Source organism: Xiphias gladius, chromosome 22, assembly GCF_016859285.1.
Source record: "Xiphias gladius isolate SHS-SW01 ecotype Sanya breed wild chromosome 22, ASM1685928v1, whole genome shotgun sequence".
Classification (NCBI taxonomy): domain Eukaryota; kingdom Metazoa; phylum Chordata; class Actinopteri; order Istiophoriformes; family Xiphiidae; genus Xiphias; species Xiphias gladius.
The window spans coordinates 14,764,131-14,781,571 of NC_053421.1; the positions used below are offsets into that span (position 1 = coordinate 14,764,131).

The window sequence follows — 17,441 nt, forward strand, 5'->3', positions numbered from 1 at the left end:
TTTAATCAGATATTTAACTTTTTTTGGTTAATGGCTTTTAAATTTAATTTATATCCAGCAATGAACTGTCAGCGTCACAGCCACTATGAAGAGTGTGCCAGCCCATGCCAGCCATCCTGCCCATTTCCAGAACAAAAGCAGACCTGCAAAAGTGCCTGTGTTGAGACCTGTGTGTGTGATGCGGGTTATGTCCTCAGTGCTGGTGTCTGTGTGCCTGCAAAAACTTGTGGTTGCTCCTATCAGGGTCGCTATTACAAGCCAGGCCAGCACTTCTGGGCCGATGAGGCCTGCGGCCGCCTATGCGAGTGTGATGCCACCCTGGGCATGGTGACGTGCCGTGAGGCATCCTGCTCTGCCAACGAAAAGTGCACCGTAGAGGATGGAGAGCGAGCCTGCCGGCCCATCAGTCATGCCACATGCACAGCCTCAGGTGACCCACACTACCGCACTTTTGATGGCCGCAAGTATGACTTCCAGGGAACATGTGTATATCAGCTGGTGAGCCTGTGCTATCAGCAGCCTGGGCTAGTGCCGTTCAAGGTGACTGTGCAGAACGACCACCGGGGAAGCAAGGCTGTGTCCTACACAAGGACTGTCATGTTTTCCATATATGGAATCACCCTTACCATCAGCAGAGAATACCCCTACAGGGTCCTGGTAAGTACGGATGTGGAGATATGAATAATGTAAAGCATTTGGGTGATTTGATCAAAGATTGAAGAAGTAATTGCAGGCTTGTTTTTGTGCGGATTTTTGGAGAGAAATGAAATGGGAAACAGTATGTGGTCACCGTATTGAAAATAAAATCAGGTCAGATACTCGCAGCCTCATTCAAATTAGTGTATGATAATGCCTTCTGTCATTGTGCTAATTCTGACATCCTTCATGCTCTTCTGCATATATATGTAATTGCATATTAAAGACCACAGAATTATTAAATTTTTAATCTCCTAAAAATATTCATCCCTCCCTCCCTCCCTCGTTTTTCTGCTCTTCAGCTCAATGGGCAGCTTGTTTCGTTGCCACTGGATTACAATAATGAGCTGGTCGTGTTTCTCAGTGGCTGGACAGCTGTTGTGGAGACAGTTGCTGGTATCACCGTGACCTTTGACTGGCGGAGCAAGGTGAGCGTGACTCTGCCCAGCAACTACCAGGGTGCAGTCTGCGGTCTGTGCGGCAACTACAATAGAAACGCTAAGGACGACCTGACCATGCCGAACGGCAAGATCGCCCCTGATGGAGCCAAGCTGGGAGAGAGCTGGCAGGTGGCCCTCGTACCCGGCTGTTCATCAGTCTGCCAGGGGCCGTGGTGCCAAGCCTGTTCAGACTCCCAGAGGAAACAGTACCAAGCCCAGAAGTACTGTGGTATTATCGCTGACAAAGCAGGGCCTTTCAGAGATTGTCACAGCCATGTGGACCCCGCTCCTTACCTGGAAGACTGCGTGTATGATGCCTGTCATTATCATGGTCACCATGGATCAGTCTGTGATGCAGTGGGAGTGTATGTCTCTGCCTGTCAGAGCCTAGGAATCGCCATCCACTCCTGGAGAACAGACACCTTCTGTCGTGAGTTTGGGATAGTGTTTTCATTTTTTGTTTTCATATTTCAAATCTCTTATTTCAAAATATATCTTTCATCTCTTAATGTGATCCTATCCCCCTCTTCTCTTCCTATCCCACAGCAATGGTGTGTCCCGCTAACAGCCATTATACCCTGTGTGCCACGGGTTGCCCTACCACCTGTGCCAGCTTAACCTCCCATGCAACCTGTCACAGGCGTTGTACAGAGGCCTGTGAGTGCGACCAAGGCTACCTGCTGAGCGGGGGTACCTGCGTGCCTGTGAGAGACTGTGGCTGCTCATACAGTGGTCACTACTACAGGAAAGGAGACATCTTCTACCCTGAAACCGAGTGTGTGGAGCAATGCGTCTGTGGAGAGAATGGTGCAGTATCTTGCCAGAAGGCCAAGTGCCGTCTGGGGGAGATCTGTAAGATTGTAAATGGAGTGAAAGGCTGCCACCCTGAGGGGCAAGGCAAGTGTGTCGCTTCTGGTGACCCTCATTACATTTCCTTTGATGGACGGAGATTTGATTTCCAGGGTACCTGTGTCTATGTATTGGCCAAGGTGTGTAGCGATGACAATGGCCAGCTGACGCCATTCACTGTAACTCAGGGGAATGAGAAGTATGGAAATGGAAAAGTGGCTGTTACCAAGTCGGTTGCCATGGCGGTCTATGGTTTTGTCATTTACATCCAACAGGGAATGCCGTGGAAAGTCATTGTGAGTTCATCAACTTTATCCAAAACCCTTTTGTTAATACATTTGTATACGTTTATTTATTTTAAAACAAAAATATCTTACTGTTCAACTTTTCTTCGTTCTCCATTCAGGTGGATGATGAACTTCTAAACCTTCCTCTCTTCCTGGACAATGGGCGCCTCAGAGTCACCCAGGAAGGTCGCAACATAATTGTCCGAACAGACTTTGGGCTGACAGTCCTCTATGACACTGTCTATTATGTTGAGGTGATCGTGCCTTCTACATACCGGGGTAAGATGTGTGGTCTTTGCGGCAACTACAACAAGGATGGTGGTGATGACTTCATACTTCCCGGTGGCAAACGAACAAACAACGTCAATGACTTTGGAAAGGCGTGGGTGGTGGACCTGCCTAACTATGAGTGTGGCGGCTGTGGAGGACAGTGCCCAATATGTGAGCAGGCCAAGGCTACATTGTACAAAAAACCTGACTCCTGTGGCATCATAACTGCACCTAATGGGCCTTTCAAAGCCTGCCACAGTAAAATTGACCCAGCAGCATATGTATCTCATTGCGTGTTTGATGTGTGCGCTGTGGACGGCAACAAAGACACTCTGTGTAACAGTGTGCAGGCCTATGCTCTGGCCTGCCAAAGTGCAGGAGTTCAAATCCAGCCATGGAGGAGCAGCTCCTTCTGCCGTAAGTTACACATCATCGTATCGTAGCTGAAAAATTGTCCATGTTTCTTTTTTTTTACGTTTTATATTTCAGGTGCACATTCAAAGTCTTACAAATGTCTTCTTCTCTTGCAGCTGCTTCCTGCCCTCCACACAGTCACTATGAGGTGTGTGCCGACACCTGTGGTGGGACCTGTGCCAGTTTTATTTACCCATTTTCCTGTTCTGAAAGCTGTTATGAAGGATGCCAATGTGATGCCGGCTTTGTTTTTGATGGCATCCAATGTGTACCCTTGGACAACTGTGGGTGTGTTTACAATGGCAAATATCTGACGGTAAAACTGTGCTGAGATTTTACTTTGTTTTCATACATTGTAACTGTGCTACAATTGAAAGTTAGTCATGAAAAAAATACAGCCAGCCCACAAAAAACGACTAATACTTTCAATTCTTGTCATAGTACTTACATATGAATAGAGTTGTAAAACATTATTCACCAAACAAGAAGAAAACGTATTTTAAATTTATATACAATGTGTGTTGTCAGGTGGGCCAAGCAGTGGTGGACAAAGACTGTAAGTCCAAGTGTGTGTGCCAGGCCTCTGGTCTGGTGAAGTGTGAAAAGCTGTCGTGTGCCAGTGGGGAGGTTTGTGGTGTAAGAGACGGGGTCAGAGGTTGCCACATCAAACAGGGCCACTGCGGCATCAGCCAAGTTGGCCACCTCAGCTCCTTTGATGGCATGTCTGGAGCCATAGGAGCTCAAGGGGCATTTGAGGTGGCATCTCTGTGTGACGAGACCACCGACCTGTGGTTCCGTGTGGTTGTGGACGTCAGGGTCTGCAGTAAAGGGGCGTCTCCCACTGTTGCCACTGTCTATGTGTTCTTCAAGGAGACCATCGTCACAGTGAACAGCCAACATGTGACCTGGGTGAGAAGAGCTGGAGGGGATAAAGAATAGTTTAACCACGATAGTAATCATTTTGAATTTTTTTCTTTTGTCTCAATTAATTTTGTTTTTCTTCCTCTATCCCTTTCTTCGTGTATTCCAGGTAAATGGCAGGAAAGTGTCTCTTCCGAGCAAAGTGACGAGTGAACTATCAGTCAAAATCTCAGAGAGGACCGTGATCATCGAGAGGGCATCTGCTGTGAGGGTCACCTACTCTAATTCACAGGAGGTCACCGTCATTATTCAGAGCACCTTGTCGGGTAAAATGTGCGGTGCCTGTGGCAACTACAATGACAACTCCAAAGATGATATGAGGACCGCAGACGGGAAAATTACCACCGATGTGTCTGTGGTTGTCGGCTCCTGGAGCGCTGGGGATTTTTCTAGATGGTGAGTATATGAAAGACATACTGTAACATTTCCTCTGTACTCATGTAATGGACACAGGTACATCGCTACCTTTAGTGCTATGATAATGATAGTCCTTTGCCGCAGTACATGTTGTCTCCACATTGCTCCTGATGTTAACTATGTTAGTTCTAGTCAGAGAAGAAGTTTCAGTCTGGAACTCTATCTTGCCCTTTATTATGCAAACTGCAGACTTAATTTGACCACTGAAATAATCAAGTACAGATCAGCGAGAGATGGGACGCTGCTATGACCATTCAACCGCTTATTCTCTTAACAGCAAGAACTAAACAAGGACTCCACAGAGCCCTTTTAAAGGAATGGGAGTGTGGTTTTTAATTGCATTTGATCCAATTTAATTAAGAAATGCCAGAGAATCCCCTATGGTAATTACTGATTAAAAAGCAGGTGAGGCTGACAGGCATGGCCATCAAAAGCTACCAAGCTTGCAATCCAATCACTGCTTGTCATCCAAGGACACTTAAGATTCATCTGGGTGCAATATTAATTTGAGCCCTCATCCTTAGTTCTGTGTTCTAGCCTTAAGTCAGTCCCTTAGAGAATTAAGTTTTGGGCACACCCCTTCCTCTCTTCATTCAAAGTAGTCATCTTTTTTTCAGGAATTTTCCCAACACCAGACCCCAACCAACACAAGAAAATACCCCTCAGAACCAATGCAGCTCCTGAGTGTTTGCATTTGCCCCTTAAAGTACAAAGTTCAGAAGTGTTGCTTGCAATCTCTGTTGTGCCAGAGTGAACATGTCTTTACCTTGCTCCAGTGCCCTTGGACTGCAATTTCTTCTTTTTCATTTCAGTGGCCTGTAGAGATGCTCTGAGGTGATAGAAAGCATCTGTTATACAGGTAAAAACTTAGGTTGTTTCCTCTCAAAGCTATGTACCGATGTGTCCTCTTGAAAGAAACAGCTGTAGAATGTGGCTTACATCCCTGTTTTTTACCCCCATTGAACAGGATGAAGAAGAATACGAAGTCACTCAGCCAAAGTTGCGTGTTTCCATCCAGTCTTGCTAATCATACCTCTCCACTTCTAGATTCGTGAAATGGTTTTGGTTGTGTGCTGGAGGTCTGAGTTATAGCAAAATCTGGCTTATTCTGGACAGGCATCTCCATCTAGTGGAGAAGGAAATTAAAGCATCTCTTTTCCATGTAACTCCCGCTGAGAAAGAGGAACAGTCACAAGTCGCAGTTGTATTATTATGTTTTACAAAATGAATTGTCCTCACTCTTCTGACCAATAAATACTTTTTCATTTCAACGTGTGCATAAGTTATTTGCGATTATTCCGAGAGAATTTACAGTGTATCTCTACAAAACTGGAAATGCATGACTCTTACATGTGTAGTGTGTCTGAGGCCTCTGCAGGTGAAAGAAGAACTCTTGTGTAAACCTGAGGTCTCGATAAGCTAACACTGCACTAGAGGTCCTTGGTGTAGGAGGGGGAAAGAGTACAAATCCCACACTTCTACAGTTAACTCACCACAACAGTAGACAGGAAACACCCGAGATGTCATAGCCTGCATTCACCATATTGAAAACAGGACCTGCTGCCACTAAAAGCTTAGTCCACCCAGCTCTGTATCTACTACTAGTGGAGGGGGGGGGGGGTCTGGCAGTTCGGTGTGGGAGAGACCTTGGGAAGACAGTTTTCATATGGCTGTGCTGGCCATGAAAGCACACTGGTGTTTATGCTTTCACTTGGCTGCACCGAGCCAGTTTCCACGGCCCTCGCCGTCTGATGCTGCTCGCGTGTCTTACATTTGGCTCTGGGATGGAAAAGCGCATGATTTACAGTTCATCATACTATCGTGGGGTTTTGTTTTTTTTCTGTTTTGTTTTTTTTCTTTTCCTTTTAATCATTGCTGCAGCCGCTTCACCACATGGGAATGATCTGGCCCCACAGTAGCGCCGAGCTGTAGCCCTACTTGCGTTGTTTACCTCTGCGCAGGGCAGCCCGGGTTAATGTTGGGGGGGGGGCGCTCCCACCAGCAACCCCCCCTCGCCTTCTCATTCCTGAGAAGAAGTCCACGGAGGAACAGTGCTCCTCTTGGTACCGCCGAGTGCTGAACAAGCTCCGCAGAATGCAACGCAGAGTAATATTTTTTTAATCAGTTTTGCATTTCACATGTTCTTCCCAAGCCACAGTAACTAGCGGGAAACTTTTAGGCAAAAAGTTCGGCTCTCTGGGCGGAGAGAACCCACTTTAAGAGTTTATAGGAGGCCGATACGCGGTAAGTTCATTTTAAAAGTCCAATTCTCTGCTGACCTGCAATAAATGTATTTTCTTAAATCCATTTGCCAAATCGCTGCGGCCAGAAATGCACGATTAAGCCCCCAGAATCCGCAACCCGAGACTTCCAAAAATACCTTTCTGCGTCCACATGGGTTTGTCTTGCAGAGCTTTTCCTCGAGGTTGTTTTTGTTTTTTTTATTTGTTTTTTTAGCCGGTTTCCAGAGCCCAACTTCCAACCAAATGCCTGTCTGCACATGTGACCGTAGAATTACATTGAGAAGCCGACGCTTATGTTGCTCTCAAAAAACGCACCGAGCCCAATGTCTTTCTTTGTTTTGATTTGTTTTTTTTTCTCCCCTCCTCCTCGCCATTCACCGTTGTGTGATGTTGATAACGCAAATGTGTTTTCCATTCCCACTTTGTTGGCGCCGCGCTGCGCCGCCGAGAAACGCCACGCCATCTGAGGGGAGCTCAGTTGACACGGTTCTGCACTGGGCACCGCCAGCAGCCGAGGAAATGCTCCTCAGTCTGCGGCGCGCTCGTTGGGCGATTGGAAACCTAGCAAGGGCCTGTCTGCTAAAATCATCAGTCCGGGGTTTGCGGGCAAACCAAAGACCCGGAGAACCCTGTCGCGGCACACTGATGGTGTGAGCGTTCGGAGTGCAAATGTGCTCCTGCATGGGGGGTTGCCCATAGGGGTTAATGCAAGCAAGCCTTTCCTTTTCCCAACTGCAAACTGTCCATGATGATCCCACTTATTATAATCCGTGGTAATTAATTTCGTAAGAGGCCCATGAAGCAGGGGCCTCTTTACTGTCTCCCCATTATATTCCTCTACATCACTCAGAAGACTAACAAACAAGATTATTGGATCGGTTCTTGTTAGAATAACTCACCCTGCATTTGTTTGATTAAACCGGATTGGCAGGCCTTTGTTGTTAATCCTGCTCCCAGGCTTGAAGTGTTGATTTCTCTTCAAAACCAACTCCATGTTCACACCCCCACTCTAGTCATGCATGAATCCCCCCAGCTCTGGGCCAGGGAGGGAAACCTTGGCTCTGCTAATGTAGGCTTTGATCTTTGCAATGCAAAACCTTTCATTCAAATGGCTTAGATTTTTTTTGCAAGTGTGGTGCTAAAGCTGCATGTACCTGAATTACATTTTGGTTGTCATGTCTCAGGATTTTATTGGTGTAATGTGGCTGTGAAGCAGACAAAACTGCCACCAGAATGCAGTGTCCTTAAATTGCAGACCCCTGCGACCCTCGCTTCCAGTCACGAGTCTGGTTGTGGAACCTTAGACTTTAAACATATGGGTGTAATTGAATCTCAAAGAATGTGCTAGATAATATATAGACAGAAAAAACAGCCCTCAGGAGGTTCATGCACCATGTGTAAACTGGATGACCCAGCAAAACCGATCCAAACCTACCGACCAAATATCAAGTGCAACTCTACACCGGCCTCGCCTTGCACCCATGTACTGCCAAGCCCCATGTTCTGAGGAGCAGAACCTGAAATAGACCCTCTTCCCTTTCCCAGAGTCAGGAGGCTTTATTATTAAGACAAATCTTGATAACGTAAGTGATCCCGTTCTGTAGTGTCTAGCTAAGACGGAGCTTTGTGTCCCTACCAGGAAAAGTCTCATTACAGGGGCACTCCACCAATTTTAGCCTGTGTAAACAGCTGTATAATGTCCTCTGCAGGTCTGGTGGGAGCTTTCCAATGTTTAAATAACCCTGATGATGATGTCAGGACCGAATGAAACACTCTCAGTCTCATTCAGTTATTCCATTGCATTATTGTCAATGTAGGATCCTTTTTTTTTTTTTTTTTTTTTTTCCAGAGCACGACCTTTTCACTGCGCTTTTTACTGCTCATTCACAGCTGCAGTTTAATGCAAATAAACAAGTTGGTAAACAAAGCATGTTCCCCCATTTCTGATCTACTGTGATGGAAAACTAACCTAAGCCGTACCCGGGCTAAAAGTATGGTAGTTTCTGGGAGGTATTAGAGGTGAGTTGCTGAAATGTTTCTAAAATGGGCTCTTCTCTGTTAGAGAGGCAGTTTAATTAAGTTGCTGAGTTGTTTCAGTCTGTAGGGAGTTAGTACATGACAAAGTTTATCTGTAAATCGCATTAAAAAGAAAGCCTCAACTTCATTTCAATTCAGCACAATACCCTCATAAAACACCGATGACTCAAAATGTGAGAGCATAGCCTCTAAATGATCAGATCAAGACATGTATTACTTCTCCATATTGTTATGAACTTTTTAACAAGCTCTGTGCCTCTTTGTTTCTGATCAGCAGGTACCATGGATCTTGTGGTGTTGGTGGCATTCAGCTCCTGGTTGGCCCCTGCACTCGGTGAGCTTCGTTTTTCCCTCAGCGCTCAGCAGCTTTACGTTGTTCCCCCTTTGAAACCGACCTGTATGAATGTGTATTTCTCCAGTTGCTTCCCCTTTCTGTAGCTTTATTTATAAGTCACTCCTTGCTAAACGAGCTGATGTGTCTGTGTAACAGGATCAGCGTTTGGTAGGGAGATGTTTGGTAAGTCTCCTGCACTGGTCTGGTCAATGGCAACGCATGGCTTTTTAAAATCTTAATTTTTTTTTATTTTTCCGGTGCTCACTTATTTGGTACGGCTGCTTGTCATGCACCATTTGTGGTCAGTCGTTTACAAATTCTTATTGTAAGCAATACAGTGTTATTGTTTTCAGCATAATTAACATTTTCAATTTTATGTCAGTGTGTTGCTGTGAGAAAAGGCCATGTCAGAATTGTGTAAACGTTTCCATATACTGCAGTTTGAATAATCATTTATTCAGACGGCTGCCAAGTTTTCCATTGTTAATGGTCTTTGGTTTGTTACTCTGTGCGTGCTGCATGGCCTCAGTTGAGCTTGATTTTAAGCAGATTTGTTTTCACTAAGGGTTTTTTTTATCTTCTCTGTTAGACCTTATTTCCTGAGGCATGTCAGCACCAATTTTGTAAAATGTGTTATTGCTTCAGAGAGGAATAGACTAACTTAGTATTTCCTATTTACTTAGTATTTACTGCCCGATAATTAGGTGAAGTTAACTCCAGCACTTTACTCCACAGTAAACGGCATGCAACACAGTGTATAAAATATTACTGAGTTCGGCATTTCAGCCGTATCATGCTCATTTGTAACAGTTCGTGTCGGACTTTTCTTGAATCACAAACATTGAGGACATGATTCTTTTACCAGGTGTCAGGAAAATGTCAGATCAAATCAAAGGATGAAACTCAAATCAACTTTTAGCATCTAAACTCCTGCTGATGAGCTGCTGGGATACATGTAAAATGGAAAAGGCTCAACATGAATGCAGCCAACATGTTCTCCCAGATGGGAGCAGAGAGAGGTGACAGAGCAGAGGGGTCTGCTCTTTCCCACATTACTGACAGGACACAGAATAGGGCAATAACATAAATACGCACTAGGTAAACAAAGTTATGGGGAGCAGAATCATACAGTTTGTAATTTTCAGTGTAACTGCACTTTTCTATTACTGTATGTTTTCTGAAGTTGAGATAATTTGATATGTCTATTGTAAAAGTTGGTGTATGTGACAAAAACACTGCATGACTGGGACTGTGATCTTAATATTTTGATGCCATTTCTGCTGAATTCATTACCCACGAGTTGTTCCTCTGCAGAATTATTACAATTGACATATTTACTTAGATACAAGTTGTAGTAGTGTATGCATTCTCTGGAGAGGGAATTTGCCATTCGCTGACATGCACTTAGACAACCATGTGAATGTCTTTTAAAGACTAATGACTTTTCCTTTTTTTTCACAGCTTCAGCACCAGAGGACGACAAAGGTGGGTATTATTTGAATAGAAGTTTAGAGAACTCAAATTAAGATAAACTGCACACTCATTTTAGCTTGCATATAAATTGGTAGTGGCAGCAAACTGGCTAATGACTAGATGAATGACTGAGGCCCTTAAAACTGCTGAATAGCTGTCTTATCATGAGTGCTCTCTGAAGTGTGTCAGTGGATAAATCGGCTTCTCATTTGTTTCCTCTCTCTGTTCTCTCCTACCAGACTATGACAGTGCTTTTCATTACGGTGAGTGGCGAGCAGATGAATGTGGTCTTTTAAATGGGCGACCCTCTGCACAGGAAACATCTGGGAGGTCGAGATGAGATGAGTTTGCATTTTTTCACTTGTTTTTCTAGAAGTGATGGAAAACTCTCACCCCGAGGCCAAGCTTCTGGAGTAATCCCACTGCAAATGCTTCTAATCCTGTCCACTGTGCCGTAGGTCTGATTTTTCACTCCATTCAAGTCCCTGAATTGCACAGTAGGACTTAACATCTGCATTGAAATTTTATGAATAATTACCATCAATTGTGTAGTTTTCCTATTTCTTTGGGCAGTAGGCAAGTTTTGGTGTTCTCCGTATCATTCCAAACACTGAATATGTCCTGATTTAAAAACAACCAATGCAGTTGTTCCATCCTCTGGGGTCAGGAGCCCTCAGGAGCTGCCAGGATGTAACTGAAGGGTCGCAAGAAATGACCAGGACAAATTACTGCCGTTTATACAAATGTATTTATGTATTTATTTTTAATCTCCTCAGGCCTCTTTCTTATCCCTGTTAATATCTTGTGACACCTCGGGAGGTCGTGAGCTGTATCTGAGGGGTCACAAGATATTAACAGGGATAAGAAAGAAATAAACTTATTCATGTTACACAGATTTATTTTTATTTTTCTCTATTTTGACTATTTTTCTAATGAGGGTCTGGGAACGTTTATCCTCTCAGGATTCCTTAGAATCCTTAGAATTAAACACCCTGAGAATTACAGAGTGCAACTTTATGCCGTCTATATAGGATTTCTCTTTCCTTAAAAAATGTGCTCCATGCATGTAAACAAAGCTGTGTCCCTGTTTGTGTTGGTAGACAGTAGATGATGTTCGCATTACGGTTAAAAGGCTTTCAGATTACCTAATCATAACAACTCACCAGATACAAGACAAGCAAACCCTGCCTCACACTTACTGCTGCCTGCCTCGATTTCTTTCTTCTGTTTTTCCCTCAATGTGCAACAATTTTACAAGTCAGACTTCTTTTGAAATATTTTATCCTGCCTTACTGGAAGAGCCAACTGCGGAGTTAAAGTTGACCCTAGTGTTTACAGTTGCGCTGACTGCAGCTCACAGGAATTTGTGGTATCCCGCCATGACCATTAGGGGAGCTGCAGAATATTTGTACAGTGCTGCTCCAGAACCAAAAATGCAGTTAAATGCCTCTCAAAATGCCTCAAAAGGCTTTTGAATTCATGGTATTTTGTAACTGAAAGCTTTCAGATGCTACCATGCATTTCTGCAAGTATTTTAAAGTACTTTTGTTTTTTTGTTTTTTTGCATTACAGATTATGAATCTCTGAGAATCGGTGGCCTGGTTTTCGCAGTGGTCCTGTTCCTCATGGGTATCGTCCTCATTGCCAGTAAGTGTTTCACCGCCTTGAGTACACAGCAGACGTGTAACACCGAATGTTACAGTCGCCACACTGTGATCCTTGTACGTGTGAGTTGACCTCACAGTCTGGCAAAATTTATACGCTGCTGCAAAACAATCAGGCTTCTGTTTCTCTCAGAGGTCTGGTAGGAAGGCAAACAGATGCTTCTTGCACAATCTCAGCACTCAACGCTCTCGTGCTCAGTGTATCGCAGCAGCCCTTTATACCATATCCCTTTTCACACTCCCAGTGTCCTTCCAAGGTTCTTCCTCCTACCTACCGGCACATGCTGTTACTGCCAGTGGTAGCCCCTGAAACCAAAACCAACCAATGAATAATTCACTGGGGCCCACACGCTCTGCCACACTTTCTCCGTGCTCCTCTTAAGATCACTGTGGATTCCTAACTGCACACTGAAGAGCTGTGAGCTGTGTACGGAACAGACTGTTCAAAGTGTTGGAATTCCCAAAAATAAAGAAAGTAGCCAGGGAAAGTATGCGTGAATTGATAAGCTGGCTTTTAAAGGCACAATCTGTGATCGAAGTGCAAGTCAGAGAGTCGTCACACTGCCAAAAATCACAACAGTGGAGGCTGTTATCACACAGATAGCAGCAAAGATGTCAAGAGTCAAAGATATTAATGTTTGTTTTGTTTACATCTGTGACATTTGTAAGTAATGGGGTAAATCTTTTTTCCAATTTTGTACTGTAATTTGTTTAAGAAATATGAAAAACATAAATATATTTTCAGGCATTTTTAACCCAAAAGTTACTCTGACACTACATCTGTGAATATACGGAAACTTTTATGTTGTTGTTGTAAAAGTTGATTTAACCAGCACTTCTGAAAGTGAGACATCAAATGCTTGCAGAGGCAAGTCCTAGAAGAGGAGCGTAAAGAGAGCAAAGCCTGGACGTTTATTGTTTGGCTTTGAATTACTGCTTTTGGAATTTAAAAAAACCATCATTGATAGCAAGATAGCACCAATGTCAAACACAGTGAATAGAGGATGAGTGTTACCTTTCAAGATGCTCACAGCTTTATTCTTGGGCCTGAGAGTATGCAGGTCACTGGCTTACTGGGCGAATGTAATAAGCAGTGTAAACACGGCTTCATCTGTGCTTCCCCCATCTACTTTTATTGGCAAACTGAAGTGGTGAAGAGTTCAAATTTTAAAATGCTTTTGTAGTCTTACACATACTATGACGGGCGTTATTCAACACACTGGCTCCTGGATTTTTAGTGTAAACAATTGAATTTTGCCGTGATTTAGGTATATGAATACAGTCTTGAGCCCGAGCCACAAAGCTGCAAGCTTACAAGGCCTCCCGAGGCTTGCGGCCCAGGCACGCTGCTCAAGGCTGTATTCATCTATCAAAGCTTGGAGAAACCTCCTCCTCCTCTAGTACAAGAGGTGGAGTTGGAGGTACACTGCTGACTGTCATAGTTCCATACATTCTTATTCTAATTTCTCATGTCCCTTTTGTACAACGACAAATTGGCAGTTGTAGATTTGTATCATTATTTTTTCTTGTGTTTTTTCCCCGAAAAACAGGCCGGAAATGTACCTGTTCAAAGAAAGACAAGTCGAGGTAAGTTAAGCAGAAGTCATGTTAGAAATATCCCTTCAGCTTTTGAAACATTTTGTTGAACAGGGCCTTTTTATTCCACATGCAATTGCAGAACTGCCGTGTTTCATTAACTAGCTTTTAACGGTTCCCAGGTCCAGGGGTCCCGGTGTGGAATCGGGTGTTCCGAGGGGTAAATAATTTTCCTTCATTTTAAAGTAATAATATGGATGTTAAATGCCTACCTATTTTTATTTTTCACTAAACAGTCATCTGAAACTCTTTCTACAGCTAAGTAGACACAGAGGCAAGGAGCAGTGGAGATCTGGTAGGTGTGTCACAGACATCTACGAATCCGTTCTCTGCAAAAGGCAACTGAAGGGGATCGTTTCAGGACTCATCAAATTTGTGTTCTACATCCTTTTCAGTGTTCCTGACCGGTGCCGCTAGGTGGCAGCAAATACCATGATCACAGCTGAAGACAATCGTTCACGAGCACACAAAGCCTCCCTTAATTTCAAAGTGTTAGTATGCTCACCTTTTTTTTCTTTTTAATGTTTTTATCATCGATAACTTTCACTAAATATTGTAACTTTATTACATGGTAGCAACAGTGTGATTATCATTTGTATTTTTTGTGACTTCCAAACTGACACCATATAATTAAACAAATGTTTGAAAAGGTTTTTTTTGTTTGATTTTTGGGGGGGTTTTTTTTATGCGTCATTCTTTCATTTTCTCTGCAATTAGAAGTAGAGCATTGAAGACAGCCCCATACTGCGCGGCACTCCTGCTTCTGCTGACACTGCAGACAGTTGAACGTACAGTAGAAACTGACAGCAATGAGAGTGTGAATGATTTATGCACTGCACCCTGCTGCTCTTGGAGAAAGCTCTCTTTTAAAACAAAAAAAAAAAGCCCCTCTTTTATTATACTGATCTCTGTGGTTTATTGGCCGATTTTTCGACGTAGCGAGCCTGGCTGCCTCTGCAGGCTGTATTTTCTCCCTGGAGTCGCAGCAGCAGGCTGACTGCACTGCACAAAAGACGGGAGAGAGAGAAACTGGTGCATTTTTGAGCTGGCGCGCAACACACCTCTGCAGAAAATAAAAATGTTCACTATTATAAGTCATAAATCCCAGTGAATAGTGGAGCCAAAAACACAATGTACAGACAGATTATAGAATCTGCCCCCCCCCATACGTTCACACAGACCCCACAGGACTGTATAGGGTACTCGGTAGGTGACCGACGATGGTTCAGTTGTCGTGTCTACTGTTTGGCAAGACAACTTTAGGCGTTTGCCCCTGCTGTTTGTTTTTAACTTCGGGCTGCTGTGGCGAACCTCTACGTGGTCCACACCCTGCCAGATCGGGCGCTGCGGGGAGGACCCCTGCGGGTTGCGCCACCGTGGATGCAATGTTACGCCGTGGCCACCAGACGGTGCCCGCTGCGTGCACGCTGGGGGTTCGCCGAGCAGCTGTGCCCAGCTGTCCTGTCCGCCTAGCTCCTCTCACAATTCCGTCTTCAGCTGCAACGGAGCGAGTCGCTACATTTCTGGGAGACGGAGCTCTTCTACATCTCTGCTGCGCAGCCATGGCCACCAAAGGTTCGATTGCTCTTTTTTCCCCACCCTCTCTTATAGGCTTATTGAGCGTGTACATTAAACAGTTAAAGGCTCTACAGATTGTCTGAGATGGAAAAAAAAACAAAAAACTTTTTTGATTATTTTATGTGTGATCGTTTTGTGATATAATTTAATTTAGATTAATAAAATGAGCTGTTTTATTTCCATACTTGTCTTCATGTAGGTAGTCAGGCTGCAGTATTGCTGCTCTTGTGTCAAAACCGAATTTAATGCTGATGCATCGTTATAACAAAGGTGGTTGAGTAAACTCCCAACTGGAATGAACAGATGAACAATATTAAAGACGTTTAACTCTCGTTCTCTCTAAAAGTGAGCAGTCATTGTGGCAGAGGGAAAACTGGGAAGCAATACAAACTGCCGGCTCAGCCACTTGGGATTCAGGGTCCAGCACCATGCAAGCCGCAGTATTGACACCCAGATATCCTAACAGTCTGGCACAGGCTCTAGTCTGCAACACACTTACGTTTGCAAAATAAATCTATATATTGTTCCAGAGTAGAAATCTTTATTAACAGTGTTGCATTAAGAAATGGTTGCAATTTCCTTTCGAACACTTTTTACTAGTCAAGATCTCTTCTTTGCTGCTGTGATGAAACCCCTGTACCCTGCTGCTGGCTTGGAACACGCTTTTCGTGGTGCATCTTTTTCTGCTGAGCAAAGATGTTGCAATGAGCGCCTCTCAGTGGGGGTTAAAAAAAAATTACTCCTGAGGAGTTATGGAGCCAAGCCTGCAGATCTAGAGAGCTGCAAAGCTTGTCGTCCGTTTTGCGGGACTAAAGACACACCCTTAAAGCTTGTTGCTGTCCTTTGTGCTGAACTCAGCACCTTGGTTTTTACTTGCTCTATAGCTGATCAAACTCTTTCTTTGCAGAAACAGTGTTTCAAGACCGAAGCGACTTTGAATATGGTAAGATGTGCACCATTTACTAATCTCAAAAATCTGTGTTTAATAATGTTTAACATTTCAAACGTTGTACTTTTGATTACAGTGTGTTTTAAGTTCATCATAAACTCCTGTGTGGTAAAGTCCCATATGGTTTTGTCCCTTGTAGATTATGAGACAGTGCGGATCGCAGGGCTTATCCTTGCTGTTATTATGTGTGTCTTTGGCATTTTAATAGCCCTGAGTAAGTTTAGACTTTAATATTTACTTTAATAATTTATACCTTTAATCCAGAGGCTTTATCAAGCATGCAGAAGCAATTTTACCTAACTGATCTTTCATTCCTCAAACAGGTAAAAAATTCACAAAATGTGTAAAATCCTCATCCAAGTAAGGCTTGTGCAAGACTTAGTGAATGACCCGCCTGTGCATGCTGTATGTATTTGACTTGAAGGAGATACCCAACCAGTGTGGAGAAATTTCTTTTTCACTACCCGTTGTTTGAGTTTCCCACAGCTTTGCCAATCCTTGCCCTGGATGCCTCTTATCTTAATGCCCCTTCCCTGTTTTGCATACACAGCCCAAAACACACTTCTAACACATAAGAGTCCACACAGAACCTTGGACACATGGGTATTGCTTTGACATTCTCTTTAACTCAGTGCTTGCTCTTGAGAAGCATTTTAAATGTATGCGTCACACCCCTCGTGTGTTGGTAGTGAGTGGGCAATGTATACTCTCAGCTTTTCGCATGCCGCTTGAATGGCCAGACAAGAACAAAAAAATGCATATTAGTCTATAGTCATTTCTCAATTAACTCAGAACCCTGTGGCTGCAACCGGTTTTGGACCCTGAAATTCTGACTGGCACCAGATTGATTGCAACCCCAAGCTAAAGTTGTGGCCACATTCTTCAAACTGCACAACCAGTAGTTGACAATCATTAATCATGATGAATTAAAAAATAAAAATGTTTTCCTCCTTTATTTCTGTTTGCAGTTCCAGCTCATCTGGTACCCAAATTCCAAAGACAGAGGGTACGTTCACTTAACAGGAGGGAATTCTTTCAGGCCAATATGTTTTTAAAATGCAGTAATGTTCATTTTCTCTCTGATTTGTTTCTGTTTCTTTTGCAGTTCCTCCTCAAACTGTATAGAAGACATAGTGTATGCTTGAGAGAGGAAATCATCACGGGAATCACGCCAGCAAATACACGCGCGCGCGCACACACACACACACACACACACACACACACACACACACACACACACCGGTTTGTCATGGCCCTTCCTATGGCTAATACA

General features: G+C 43.7%; 2 protein-coding genes and 1 long non-coding RNA gene across 7 annotated transcripts in view; all 3 read left to right on the forward strand.

The window, feature by feature from the left end:
• LOC120783968 (IgGFc-binding protein) overlaps positions 1-5,524 on the forward strand; it is a 29,678-nt gene extending 24,154 nt beyond the window's left edge. The window contains 9 exon segments of the mRNA XM_040117375.1: positions 59-657; positions 999-1,566; positions 1,683-2,281; positions 2,392-2,959; positions 3,073-3,272; positions 3,485-3,865; positions 3,987-4,273; positions 5,107-5,153; positions 5,262-5,524. Of these exon segments, the coding sequence (XP_039973309.1) occupies positions 59-657; positions 999-1,566; positions 1,683-2,281; positions 2,392-2,959; positions 3,073-3,272; positions 3,485-3,865; positions 3,987-4,273; positions 5,107-5,116 (3,212 nt within the window). The 3' untranslated portion in view covers positions 5,117-5,153; positions 5,262-5,524.
• A 482-nt stretch (positions 5,525-6,006) lies between these two features.
• Positions 6,007-14,294, forward strand: LOC120783839 (FXYD domain-containing ion transport regulator 6-like). 5 transcript variants are annotated; one of them, XR_005706387.1, is made up of 9 exons: positions 6,007-6,538; positions 8,849-8,908; positions 10,370-10,393; positions 10,621-10,644; positions 11,954-12,028; positions 13,596-13,632; positions 13,764-13,801; positions 13,878-13,936; positions 14,037-14,294. XR_005706387.1 is itself a non-coding variant. In XM_040117133.1 (9 exons), exons 2-8 carry the CDS (start codon positions 8,857-8,859, stop codon positions 13,905-13,907), a joined length of 258 nt encoding a protein of 85 aa, XP_039973067.1. In that variant the 5' UTR covers positions 6,205-6,400; positions 8,849-8,856; the 3' UTR covers positions 13,908-13,936; positions 14,037-14,294. The 5 variants fall into 5 exon arrangements, 4 of the variants coding, with proteins under 4 accessions (XP_039973067.1, XP_039973068.1, XP_039973066.1 ...); XM_040117133.1 differs by having other exon boundaries at positions 6,205-6,400; positions 13,900-13,936; XM_040117134.1 differs by having other exon boundaries at positions 6,206-6,400; positions 8,852-8,908; positions 13,900-13,936.
• An 881-nt stretch (positions 14,295-15,175) lies between these two features.
• On the forward strand, positions 15,176-17,339 carry LOC120784658. The gene is made up of 4 exons (XR_005706471.1): positions 15,176-15,216; positions 16,127-16,162; positions 17,137-17,174; positions 17,274-17,339. It is a non-coding gene; the product is annotated as an uncharacterized LOC120784658 (long non-coding RNA).
• Positions 17,340-17,441: the final 102 nt, after the last annotated feature.

Coding starts and splice junctions, on each gene's coding strand:
- LOC120783839 (XM_040117133.1), top strand. CDS start 8,857: ATGGATCTTGTGGTGTTGGTGGCATTCAGCTCCTGGTTGGCCCCTGCA. Junction 10,394..10,620: donor AGCACCAGAGGACGACAAAG/GTGGGTATTATT, acceptor CTCTCCTACCAG/ACTATGACAGTGCTTTTCAT. Junction 10,645..11,953: donor TGACAGTGCTTTTCATTACG/GTGAGTGGCGAG, acceptor TTTGCATTACAG/ATTATGAATCTCTGAGAATC.